Consider the following 14,184-nt stretch of genomic DNA (forward strand, 5'->3'; position numbering starts at 1 on the left):
CTGTGATGTTCCTCTCTGACCTGTGATGTTCCTCTCTGACCTGTGATGTTGCTCTCTGACCTGTGATGTTCCTCTCTGACCTGTGATGTTGCTCTCTGACCTGTGATGATCCTGTCTGATCTGTGATGTTCCTCTCTGACCTGTGATGTTCCTATCTGATCTGTGATGTTCCTGTCTGACCTGTGATGTTCCTGTCTGACCTGTGATGTTCCTCTCTGACCTGTGATGTTCCTCTCTGACCTGTGATGATCCTGTCTGACCTGTGATGTTCCTGTCTGATCTGTGATGTTCCTCTCTGACCTGTGATGTTCCTCTCTGACCTGTGATGATCCTGTCTGACCTGTGATGATCTTGTCTGACCTGTGATGATCCTGTCTGATCTGTGATGATCTTGTCTGACCTGTGATGATCCTGTCTGATCTGTGATGTTCCTCTCTGACCTGTGATGTTCCTCTCTGACCTGTGATGTTGCTCTCTGACCTGTGATGTTCCTCTCTGACCTGTGATGTTGCTCTCTGATCTGTGATGTTCCTGTCTGATCTGTGATGTTCCTCTCTGACCTGTGATGTTCCTATCTGATCTGTGATGTTCCTCTCTGATCTGTGATGTTCCTGTCTGATCTGTGATGTTCCTCTCTGACCTGTGATGTTCCTATCTGATCTGTGATGTTCCTCTCTGATCTGTGATGTTCCTGTCTGACCTGTGATGTTCATGTCTGACCTGTGATTATCCTGTCTGACCTGTGATTATCCTGTCTGACCTGTGATTATCCTGTCTGACCTGTGATTATCCTGTCTGACCTGTGATGTTCCTGTCTGACCTGTGATGTTCATGTCTGACCTGTGATGTTCATGTCTGACCTGTGATTATCCTGTCTGACCTGTGATGTTCCTGTCTGACCTGTGATGTTCCTGTCTGACCTGTGATGATTCTGTCTGACCTGTGATGTTCCTCTCTGACCTGTGATGTTCCTCTCTGACCTGTGATGTTCCTCTCTGACCTGTGATGTTCCTCTCTGACCTGTGATGTTCCTCTCTGACCTGTGATGTTCCTGTCTGATCTGTGATGTTCCTCTCTGACCTGTGATGTTCCTGTCTGATCTGTGATGTTCCTCTCTGACCTGTGATGTTCCTCTCTGACCTGAGATGATCCTGTCTGACCTGTGATGTTCCTGTCTGATCTGTGATGTTCCTCTCTGACCTGTGATGTTCCTCTCTGACCTGTGATGTTCCTCTCTGACCTGTGATGCTCCTGTCTGACCTGTGATGTTCCTGTCTGACCTGTGATGATCCTGTCTGACCTGTGATGTTCCTCTCTGACCTGTGATGATCCTGTCTGACCTGTGATGATCCTGTCTGACCTGTGATGTTCCTGTCTGACCTGTGATGTTCCTGTCTGACCTGTGATGTTCCTGTCCGACCTGTGATGTTCCTCTCTGACCTGTGATGTTCCTCTCTGACCTGTGATGTTCCTTTCTGACCTGTGATGATCCTGTCTGACCTGTGATGTTCCTGTCTGATCTGTGATGTTCCTCTCTGACCTGTGATGATCCTGTCTGACCTGTGATGTTCCTCTCTGACCTGTGATGTTCCTCTGACCTGTGATGTTCCTGTCTGATCTGTGATGTTCCTCTCTGACCTGTGATGTTCCTCTCTGACCTGTGATGTTCCTCTGACCTGTGATGTTCCTGTCTGATCTGTGATGTTCCTCTCTGACCTGTGATGTTCCTCTCTGACCTGTGATGTTCCTCTCTGACCTGTGATGTTCCTTTCTGACCTGTGATGTTCCTGTCTGACCTGTGATGTTCCTGTCTGACCTGTGATGTTCCTGTCTGACCTGTGATGATCCTGTCTGACCTGTGATGATCCTGTCTGACCTGTGATGATCCTCTCTGACCTGTGATGTTCCTCTCTGACCTGTGATGTTCCTCTCTGACCTGTGATGTTCCTCTCTGACCTGTGATGTTCCTCTCTGACCTGTGATGTTCCTGTCTGACCTGTGATGTTCCTCTCTGACCTGTGATGTTCCTCTCTGACCTGTGATGTTCCTCTCTGACCTGTGATGATCCTGTCTGACCTGTGATGTTCCTGTCTGATCTGTGATGTTCCTCTCTGACCTGTGATGTTCCTCTCTGACCTGTGATGATCCTGTCTGACCTGTGATGATCTTGTCTGACCTGTGATGATCCTGTCTGATCTGTGATGATCTTGTCTGACCTGTGATGATCCTGTCTGATCTGTGATGTTCCTCTCTGACCTGTGATGTTCCTCTCTGACCTGTGATGTTGCTCTCTGACCTGTGATGTTCCTCTCTGACCTGTGATGTTGCTCTCTGACCTGTGATGATCCTGTCTGATCTGTGATGTTCCTCTCTGACCTGTGATGTTCCTATCTGATCTGTGATGTTCCTGTCTGACCTGTGATGTTCCTGTCTGACCTGTGATGTTCCTCTCTGACCTGTGATGTTCCTCTCTGACCTGTGATGATCCTGTCTGACCTGTGATGTTCCTGTCTGATCTGTGATGTTCCTCTCTGACCTGTGATGTTCCTCTCTGACCTGTGATGATCCTGTCTGACCTGTGATGATCTTGTCTGACCTGTGATGATCCTGTCTGATCTGTGATGATCTTGTCTGACCTGTGATGATCCTGTCTGATCTGTGATGTTCCTCTCTGACCTGTGATGTTCCTCTCTGACCTGTGATGTTGCTCTCTGACCTGTGATGTTCCTCTCTGACCTGTGATGTTGCTCTCTGATCTGTGATGTTCCTGTCTGATCTGTGATGTTCCTCTCTGACCTGTGATGTTCCTATCTGATCTGTGATGTTCCTCTCTGATCTGTGATGTTCCTGTCTGATCTGTGATGTTCCTCTCTGACCTGTGATGTTCCTATCTGATCTGTGATGTTCCTCTCTGATCTGTGATGTTCCTGTCTGATCTGTGATGTTCCTCTCTGACCTGTGATGTTCCTCTCTGACCTGTGATGTTCCTCTCTGACCTGTGATGTTCCTATCTGATCTGTGATGTTCCTATCTGACCTGTGATGTTCCTGTCTGATCTGTGATGTTCCTCTCTGACCTGTGATGTTCCTGTCTGATCTGTGATGTTCCTCTCTGACCTGTGATGTTCCTGTCTGATCTGTGATGTTCCTCTCTGACCTGTGATGTTCCTATCTGATCTGTGATGTTCCTCTCTGACCTGTGATGTTCCTGTCTGATCTGTGATGTTCCTCTCTGACCTGTGATGATCACTGGTTTCTCTATTACACACAGAAGCACTTTCATAAAAAAAAAACACTAAGGCTGTGTGCCCACGTAGGGTTTTTCAAGCGTATATGCTGTGGAATTTCCGCAGCGTAAACGCTTGTTAAACGTTAGGTAATCCGCAACCCATGGTCCCCAAGGGGATTCTGCAAGTTCTATGCTCATGCTGCGGATTTTTCCGCAGCGCTCAAAAATTTGCAGCACGTCCATTAATTTCGTGGAAGCGCGACGTAATTGCCGACATTGACTTGCATTGAGACGCATAGAATCCGTGTCTGTACATTTGTACAAGCGGATTCTATGCGTTTCAATGTGCGGATGGTACCCGGGTCTGGAGGAGAGAAGACTGTCATCCAGACCTGGGTATCATATAAGGCTATGTGCCCACGATGCAGAAATGAAGCAGAAAATTTCTGCAGCATTTCTGCTTCTCCCTGGCAGAAAAAAACACATGCGGATTGTACATGCGGATTGTGCGTGCGGATTGTACATGCGTTTTTCCTTGCATTTCCGCATGCGGGTTGTGATTTTAGCATCACCTGGAAAGTTCTTGACAACTTGGTCACACAATATAAATCCAAGCAACCGGCAACCGGCAACCGGCATATATAGAGTGACCGAGAGAATGGTAAAAAATAAACCTATACTCCCCCCCCGATGCCCCGGCGTGGCTGCCGCGCTCCTTCCTGGCTCGTTCATGGCTGCTGGGATATCGCGAGACAGAGCGGTCACATGACGGTGACGTCACCTCAGATCCTTCAGCGCTGCGAGCAAGTAGACAGAGCCGTCAGAAGGCGAGTAAAAACTTTATTTATTTTTCACCATTCTTATTCTTTTTTTTAACTAACTTGGTCACTCTATATCTGCCGGTCGCCGGTCGCCAGTTGCATGGATTTATATTGTGTGACCAAGTTGTCAAGAACTTTCCAGGTGATGCTAAAATCACAACCCGCATGCGGAAATGCAAGGAAAAACGCATGTACAATCAGCACGCACAATCCGCACGCACAATCCGCACGCACAATCCGCACGCACAATCAGCACGCCCAATCAGCACGCCCAATCCGCAAGTACAATCCGCACGCACAATCCACACGTACAATCCGCACGCACAATCCGCAAGTACAATCCGCACGCACAATCCGCAAGTACAATCCGCACGCACAATCCACACGTACAATCCGCACGCACAATCCGCAAGTACAATCCGCACGCACAATCCGCAAGTACAATCCGCACGCACAATCCACACGTACAATCAGCACGCCCAATCAGCACGCCCAATCCGCAAGTACAATCCGCACGCACAATCCGCAAGTACAATCCGCACGTACAATCCGCACGCCCAATCCGCACGTCCAATCCGCACGCCCAATCCGCACGTACAATCCGCACGTACAATCCGCACGCCCAATCCGCACGCACAATCCGCACGTACAATCCGCACGCACAATCCGCACGCACAATCCGCACGCACAATCCGCACGTACAATCCGCACGCACAATCCACACGTACAATCCGCACGCACAATCCACACGTACAATCCGCACGTACAATCCGCACGCACAATCCACACGCACAATCCGCACGCACAATCCGCACGTACAATCAGCACGCACAATCCACACGTACAATCCGCACGCACAATCCGCACGCACAATCCGCACGTACAATCCGCACGTACAATCCGCACGCCCAATCCGCACGTCCAATCCGCACGCACAATCCACACGCACAATCCGCACGCACAATCCGCACGTACAATCCGCACGTACAATCAGCACGCACAATCCACACGTACAATCCGCACGCACAATCCGCACGCACAATCCGCACGTACAATCCGCACGCCCAATCCGCACGTCCAATCCGCACGTACAATCCGCACGTACAATCCGCACGCACAATCCGCACGTACAATCCGTACGCACAATCCGCACGTACAATCCGCACGCACAATCCGCACGTACAATCCGCACGCACAATCCGCACGCACAATCCGCACGCACAATCCGCACGTCCAATCCGCACGCACAATCAGCACGCCCAATCCGCAAGTACAATCCGCACGCACAATCCGCACGCACAATCCGCACGTACAATCCGCACGCACAATCCACACGTACAATCCGCAAGTACAATCCGCACGCACAATCCGCACGCACAATCCGCACGTACAATCCGCACGCACAATCCGCACGTACAATCCGCACGTACAATCCGCACGCACAATCCGCACGCACAATCCGCACGTACAATCCGCACGTACAATCCGCACGTACAATCCGCACGCACAATCCGCACGCACAATCCGCACGTACAATCCGCACGCACAATCCGCACGCACAATCCGCACGCACAATCCGCACGTACAATCCGCACGTACAATCAGCACGCACAATCCACACGTACAATCCGCACGCACAATCCGCACGTACAATCCGCACGTACAATCCGCACGCCCAATCCGCACGTCCAATCCGCACGCACAATCCGCACGTACAATCCGCACGCACAATCCGCACGCACAATCCGCACGTACAATCCGCACGCACAATCCACACGTACAATCCGCACGTACAATCCGCACGCACAATCCGCACGCACAATCCGCACGTACAATCCGCACGTACAATCCGCACGTACAATCCGCACGCACAATCCGCACGCACAATCCGCACGTACAATCCGCACGCACAATCCGCACGCACAATCCGCACGCACAATCCGCACGCACAATCCGCACGCACAATCCGCACGTACAATCCGCACGTACAATCAGCACGCACAATCCGCACGTACAATCCGCACGCACAATCCGCACGTACAATCCGCACGTACAATCCGCACGCCCAATCCGCACGTCCAATCCGCACGCACAATCCGCACGTACAATCCGCACGCACAATCCGCACGCACAATCAGCACGTCCAATCCGCACGCACAATCCGCACGCCCAATCCGCACGTACAATCCGCACGTACAATCCGCACGTACAATCCGCACACACAATCCGCACACACAATCCGCACGCCCAATCCGCACGTACAATCCGCACGTACAATCCGCACGTACAATCCGCACGTACAATCCGCACGCCCAATCCGCACGTCCAATCCGCACGCCCAATCCGCACGTACAATCCGCACGCCCAATCCGCACGCCCAATCCGCACGCCCAATCCGCACGCACAATCCGCACGCACAATCAGCACGTCCAATCCGCACGCACAATCCGCACGCACAATCCGCACGTACAATCCGCACGTACAATCCGCACGTACAATCCGCATGTACAATCCACACGTACAATCCGCACGTACAATCCGCACGCCCAATCCGCACGCACAATCCGCACGTCCAATCCGCACGCACAATCCGCACGCCCAATCCGCACGTACAATCCGCACGTACAATCCGCACGTACAATCCGCATGTACAATCCACACGTACAATCCGCACGTACAATCCGCACGCCCAATCCGCACGCCCAATCCGCACGCACAATCAGCACGTCCAATCCGCACGCCCAATCCGCACGCCCAATCCGCACGTACAATCCGCACGTACAATCCGCACGTACAATCCGCATGTACAATCCACACGTACAATCCGCACGTACAATCCGCATGCGTTTTTCCTGCCAGGGAGAAGCGTAAAAAATATGCTTCATTTCCGCAACGTGGGCACATAGCCTAAAAAGCCAGAAGAGGCGACTACACTGGTGTATGAGGAGCAGCTCCATCTAGTGGTGGCATAGGTGAACTGTCTACAGGAGGAGTCACTGAGGCCGCGCTCCGGCACCGCCATCTAGTGGTGGCATAGGTGAACTGTCTACAGGAGGAGTCACTGAGGCCGCGCTCCGGCACCGCCATCTAGTGGTGGCATAGGTGAACTGTCTACAGGAGGGGTCACTGAGGCCGCGCTCCGGCAGCTCCGGTCTCCTCAGCGCTGACCCGTCTGGAGCGGAGGCTGCGGTCACGGTCACGGTCGCGGTCAGATCCTCATGAAATCACCTCCAGTCTACAGTTCCTGCAGATTCTCCAGTGTTCAGTGTAAATAAAGTTTTTACAGAACAAAATTAGGAAGTGATGTCAGATCAGTCACGTGACCTGAGAGGAGGAGGAAGAGGCGGAGCCACTGAGAGGTAAAGCAAGAACTGTGTCTGTGCTAGAATGGAGGCTATAGAACAGAATATAGAGGGGGAGACACTGTATATAGAGGGGTATGTACTGTATATAGAGGGGATACACTGTATATAGAGGAGATGTACTGTATTTAGAGGTTAGGGGATGTAATGTCTATAGAGGGGGAGACACTGTATATAGAGGGGTAGAAGCTGTAGATAGGGGGGATGTACTGTCTATAGAGGATGTACTGTATATTGAAGGGGAGATGCTGTATATAGAGGGGATACACTGTCTATAGAGCGGTAGATGGGGGATGTACTGTATATAGATTGGGAGACACTGTGTATAGAGTGGATGCACTGTCTATAGAGGGCATGTACTGTATAGAATGGGAGACAATGTCTATAGAGGGGTAGACAATGTAGATAGGGGGGAGTTGCTGTATATAGAGGGGATGCCATGTCTAGAGGGGATGTACTGTCTATAGAATGGGAGATACTGTCTATAGAGCGGATGTACTTTATATAGAGGGGAGACTCTGTATAGAGGGGGAGATGCTGTCTATAGAGGATGTACTGTATATTGAAGGGGAGATGCTGTATATAGAGGGTGTCAGGGATTCGGCACACGCATGATCCCGATTACTCACTAGTTATCGGAAAGCGAGCAGTGAGTGTATGGCGTACACAACTCCGGATTCCAACGCATGGAATATGTGTATACGCCCCCGTACGATCACTGTCAGCTTCATGATAGCCCAATTACAATTATTTGCTGCCACCACCGATCAGTTTTAAAATATAATGCAGGCTTAACCAGACGCCTGCGTTCTGGTAGCATATATGGCTTCGGGGAAGGAACGATTACAAAACAAAAGAAACAGAACTATTACATTTTATATTTAATCCAAAAGGGACGCAGTGTTTAAGAAAAATATACAAGATTTTACAAAGGAGACATACAATACATAAGCAGTTACACAAAATAATAAGGAGGTTAACAAAAGAAACTTACTATTCAGATCGCAAAGACGATTGAGTTCATAGAATCATAGAATCCTAGAATGGTAGAGTTGGAAGGGACCTCCTGGGTCATCTGGTCCAACCCCCTGCTCAAAGCAGGATTCACTAGATCATCTCAGACAGATGTCTGTCCAGCCTCTGTTTGAAGACGTCCATTGAAGGGGAACTCACCACCTCTCGTGGCCGCCTGTTCCACTCATTGATCACCCTAACTGTCAAAATGTTTTTTCTAATATCTAATCTGTGTCTCCTCCCATTTAGTTTCATCCCATTGCTTCTAGTCTTTCCTTGTGCAAATGAGAATAAAGATGATCCTTCTACAATGTGACAGCCCTTGAGATATTTGTAGACAGCTATTAAGTCTCCTCTCCGTCTTCTCTTTTGCAGCTAAACATTCCCAAATCCTGTAACCGTTCCTCATAGGACATGGTTTGCAGACCAGTCACCATTCTGGTCACTCTTCTCTGAACTTGCTCCAGTTTAGCTGGAGGAAGGCGATCCAATGGACCATTATCGATCAGGACCCCTGCTTATAGAATATATACCTCCCCGCATGAGTATGGACCCATCTTCAGCTCGATCTTTTGTGCCAAAGGGGGGACCTGCCCACACACTCCCCTGTGATGACCTCACGAGTTGGTCTCCACCCTTCATGGTTTTTATAAAATCTCTCATTTCTGCGATAACTTCTTGCTGGTTAATTGCAGAAGTTCGTAAGTGACACCATATTTTTTATTGCAAATTTACCTTTCTGTAGAGATCAGACATGACCTGGCTGCTGTCCGTTATTTTTGTACTTTTGCGTTATAGCTCACCGGCAGGGCTCACAGATCTGGAAAAATATGCGTATTGTTCCTTAATTAGCCCCTCTGCTAAAAATGTGTGTCCCTTCATTATCGGTAGTATAGAACTTCCGATGTTCCATATTTCGTGTCGGTGTCTACAAGACTGGTGATCGTACACGTGTACATGGGGATGTCCTGGCTATTGTGGAGAGTGAGATGGATTTCCTTTTGAGGCTTAATGAGCAGTTTCCTCTTTCTTTCAATCTCTGACCCCAGTTCAGGTGTCATCACAGGTCTCTGCTCCAGGAGCTACATTCCTATGCTAATTAGCCTGGACAATGGCGTTAACCACCTCTCCTGTGTACTGCGATTTGCATAGAGACAGCTCTGTAGATTGCAAGCTCTTCTATTCTGGCAAAGGTTAGATAGGGGGAGACTCTGTCTGTGGAGGGGAGGAGGCGCTGTCTGTGGAGGGGAGGAGGCGCTGTCTGTGGAGGGGAGGAGGCGCTGTCTGTGGAGGGGAGGAGGCGCTGTCTGTGGAGGGGAGGAGGCGCTGTCTGTGGAGGGGGAGGTGCTGTCTGGAGGGGGAGGTGCTGTCTGTGGAGGGGGAGGACGCTGTCTGTGGAGGGGGAGGACGCGCTGTCTGTGGAGGGGAGGAGGCGCTGTCTGTGGAGGGGAGGAGGCGCTGTCTGTGGAGGGGAGGAGGCGCTGTCTGTGGAGGGGAGGAGGCGCTGTCTGTGGAGGGGGAGGCGCTGTCTGTGGAGGGGGAGGCGCTGTCTGTGGAGGGGGAGACGTATTATATGATGGGGGATGCTGTATACAGAGGGGAGACGTCTTATATGATGGGGGATGCTGTATACAGAGGGGTGACGTCGTATATGATGGGCAGATCCCGTATGCAGAGGGGTGACGTCGTATATGATGGGCAGATCCCGTATACAGAGGGGTGACGTCTTATATGATGGGCAGATCCCGTAGACAGAGGGGTGGCGTCGTATATGATGGGCAGATCCCGTAGACAGAGGGGTGACGTCGTATATGATGGACAGATCCCGTAGACAGAGAGGTGACGTTGTATATGATGGACAGATCCCGTAGACAGAGAGGTGACGTTGTATATGATGGACAGATCCCATAGACAGAGGGGTGACGTCGTATATGATGGGCAGATCCCGTATACAGAGGGGTGACGTCGTATATGTTGGGCAGATCCCGTTGACAGAGGGGTGACGTCGTATATGATGGACAGATCCCGTAGACAGAGGGGTGACGTCGTATATATGATGGGCAGATCCCGTATACAGAGGGGTGGCGTCGTATATGATGGGCAGATCCCGTAGACAGAGGGGTGACGTCGTATATGATGGACAGATCCCGTAGACAGAGAGGTGACGTCGTATATGATGGGCAGATCCCGTAGACAGAGGGGTGACGTCGTATATGATGGGCAGATCCCATAGACAGAGGGGTGGCGTCGTATATGATGGGCAGATCCCGTATACAGAGGGGTGACGTCATATATGATGGGCAGATCCCGTATACAGAGGGGTGACGTTGTATATGATGGGCAGATCCCGTAGACAGAGGGGTGACGTCGTATATGATGGGCAGATCCCGTAGACAGAGGGGTGACGTCGTATATGATGGGCAGATCCCGTAGACAGAGGGGTGACGTCGTATATGATGGGCAGATCCCGTAGACAGAGGGGTGACGTCGTATATGATGGGCAGATCCCGTAGACAGAGGGGTGACGTCGTATATGATGGGCAGATCCCGTAGACAGAGGGGGAGATGCCTTATATAATGGGGGGTGACTTTGTATATGATGGGCAGATCCCGTAGACAGAGGGGTGACGTCTTATATGATGGGCAGATCCCGTAGACAGAGGGGTGACGTCTTATATGATGGGCAGATCCCGTAGACAGAGGGGTGACGTCTTATATGATGGGCAGATCCCGTATACAGAGGGGTGACGTCGTATATGATGGGCAGATCCCGTAGACAAAGGGGTGACGTTGTATATGATGGGCAGATCCCGTAGACAGAGAGGTGACGTCGTATATGATAGGCAGATCCCATAGACAGAGGGGTGACGTCGTATATATGATGGGCAGATCCCGTATACAGAGGGGTGACGTCCTATATGATGGGCAGATCCCGTATACAGAGGGGTGACGTCGTATATGTTGGGCAGATCCCGTTGACAGAGGGGTGACGTCGTATATGATGGACAGATCCCGTAGACAGAGGGGTGACGTCGTATATATGATGGGCAGATCCCGTATACAGAGGGGTGGCGTCGTATATGATGGGCAGATCCCGTAGACAGAGGGGTGATGTCGTATATGATGGACAGATCCCGTAGACAGAGAGGTGACGTCGTATATGATGGGCAGATCCCGTAGACAGAGGGGTGACTTTGTATATGATGGGCAGATCCCGTAGACAGAGGGGTGACGTCGTATATGATGGGCAGATCCCATAGACAGAGGGGTGGCGTCGTATATGATGGGCAGATCCCGTATACAGAGGGGTGACGTCATATATGATGGGCAGATCCCGTATACAGAGGGGTGACGTTGTATATGATGGGCAGATCCCGTAGACAGAGGGGTGACGTCGTATATGATGGGCAGATCCCGTAGACAGAGGGGTGACGTCGTATATGATGGGCAGATCCCGTAGACAGAGGGGTGACGTCGTATATGATGGGCAGATCCCGTAGACAGAGGGGTGACGTCGTATATGATGGGCAGATCCCGTAGACAGAGGGGGAGATGCCTTATATAATGGGGGGTGACTTTGTATATGATGGGCAGATCCCGTAGACAGAGGGGTGACGTCTTATATGATGGGCAGATCCCGTAGACAGAGGGGTGACGTCTTATATGATGGGCAGATCCCGTAGACAGAGGGGTGACGTCTTATATGATGGGCAGATCCCGTATACAGAGGGGTGACGTCGTATATGATGGGCAGATCCCGTAGACAAAGGGGTGACGTTGTATATGATGGGCAGATCCCGTAGACAGGTGACGTCGTATATGATAGGCAGATCCCATAGACAGAGGGGTGACGTCGTATATATGATGGGCAGATCCCGTATACAGAGGGGTGACGTCCTATATGATGGGCAGATCCCGTATACAGAGGGGTGACGTCGTATATGATGGGCAGATCCCGTAGACAGAGGGGTGACGTAGTATATAGAGGGGGAGACGCCATATATAATGTAGGTTGCTGACCAGGAATAATGTCTTGGCACCAGGGTGACCATGGCTGTGGGCATCTGTGGTATTGGGGGTCCGATGCACTGTGGATATATCGTTACGTGTGACCCGGTGATCGATCTTTGGTCACATGATCACCGTTTCCCCGGCTTTTCTAACTCTATAAACCTTTGTATTTTTGCAGTGGACACATGAACACTGAGAGGAGGAAGCATGCAGGATGCCGAGGAGCTGACGGCGCGGCCCCCGCACGCCTTGTGCACTGGTTGGTACCACTGGTCTCCCCGGTCCCGGGACCTTACTTGCTCCCCGTTTGTTTTCTCATTGTTTGTGAATCTTGAAATGCGGCATACCGGCCGCACAGAATGACGGCGTCCCACCTTGCCGTCAGTGATGGTGACTGTGAAGATCTGAGGTTGTGAGTTGCGGGTTACGATGCAATTAGTTTTATTTCTTCCGGTCACGATCTTACAGCAACTCCTGGTAGATGAAAAGCAATGTCTGACCTTCATTTGTCCATTTTCATAGATTTTTAATTTATTATTACTTTTGTCAGATTCAAGTTATTTCTGTGACCACTGTGGGTTTTTCTTTCATTAAACGAGGGGGACCAACAATTTTGACCACATACGTACTCTGCAGTCTCAGCCTATGCCACTTCAGACGACCGATACCACGACCGTACCACGTACGTCCAGCTCCAGCCAGCAACAACATGTAAGTCCACAAAATGGTGCAAATGACAGCGTCTCGCCCTTCCACTGGCTCACCTCGGATTAGAACCTCTGCGACTTCGGGGCATCCAGGGCCAACTACTGCAACCAGTAGCACCCCTCTTATGGCAGGCACCCATAGAGAGAGAGGAGGTAGCGGCAAGCTTAGGAAGCTGGGCGAGCGCAGTGAGGTATGTGGCCAGGTGACCTGATTGTCCCAACCTGAGTTCTCCAGATGTCTTTGTGGGTTCAGTGGAACAGATCTGTATTCCACCAGCTGAAGACATGGTGATTGGGATGATGTCCTGTAGAATCTCTCTGGAAACAGAGGTAGCCCCATTTTATATTCCACAGCTCCCATTCAGGGCATTATTGGGGGGGGGAGGTAATCAATTGTTCAATTAAACTGCATATTTGTCCTCCAAGTTGTGCAAACTAGTGCACCGCAGGGGGCAGATGCAATACGTAATCAGCAGGCATTCTACAAATTAACATGCAAGGGTCAATGGACAGACTCAATTGAATAATGGCTCTTGTCCCTTGAACTACTGAACAAAAGAACAGTACGTCTGGCATAATTAAGAATAATTCACCCCTGCACCAGTGACCAGACTGACGATTTGTGGTCACACTGACAAATACAAAAATAGTCAAAATATGTAGAACACACGAGATCAAAAGAAAACTGCTCCATGCATGTCAGTAACTGGCCCCCGAGGTGTCCAAGTAGACTAGGATTACACTCAGCGCCCGTCCTGTGTGCGCTCCTTCTTTTGTTCTCCCCTCCCTTTGTGCGTCCCTCTCTTGTGCACCCTTCCTTTGTGCGCCCCTCCTGGTTCCCCCCTCTTGTGTGCGCCCCTCCTTTTGTACGCCTTTCCTTTGTGCGCCCAACAATATCATACTTTATCTATCGACTGTACTACTTCCCATGCCAAACTCCCTCTATTCAGTCTGGACTCGTCGGCTCTCTGTATATACAGTATACCCCGATGACCCTACGGGCTCCATGTGCTATTGGTGTTTCTGGTTTATCCAGGGTTG

At 50.6% G+C, this 14,184-nt stretch overlaps 1 protein-coding gene across 6 annotated transcripts in view; it reads left to right on the forward strand.

The window, feature by feature from the left end:
• The window catches only part of LOC141190269 (uncharacterized), a 70,497-nt gene that overhangs the window by 20,214 nt on the left and 36,099 nt on the right, over positions 1 to 14,184 (forward strand). The window contains exons 1-3 of one of the 6 annotated variants that reach the window (XM_073661213.1): positions 7,113 to 7,408; positions 12,615 to 12,695; positions 12,987 to 13,147. Coding sequence is in view for 3 of the 6 variants with exons in the window: in XM_073661212.1 (XP_073517313.1) it covers positions 12,644 to 12,695 (52 nt within the window). In the remaining 3 variants the exon portion in view is untranslated. Of the gene's footprint in view, positions 1 to 7,112; positions 7,487 to 12,614; positions 12,696 to 12,986; positions 13,148 to 14,184 lie in introns of those variants that run through there. The other 5 variants (XM_073661214.1, XM_073661215.1, XM_073661211.1 and 2 more) reach the window with 5 other exon arrangements.

This window comes from Phyllobates terribilis, unplaced genomic scaffold (genome assembly GCF_046119375.1).
Source record: "Phyllobates terribilis strain yellow unplaced genomic scaffold, ASM4611937v1 Scaffold_2__4_contigs__length_985480577, whole genome shotgun sequence".
In the NCBI taxonomy this organism is placed as follows: domain Eukaryota; kingdom Metazoa; phylum Chordata; class Amphibia; order Anura; family Dendrobatidae; genus Phyllobates; species Phyllobates terribilis.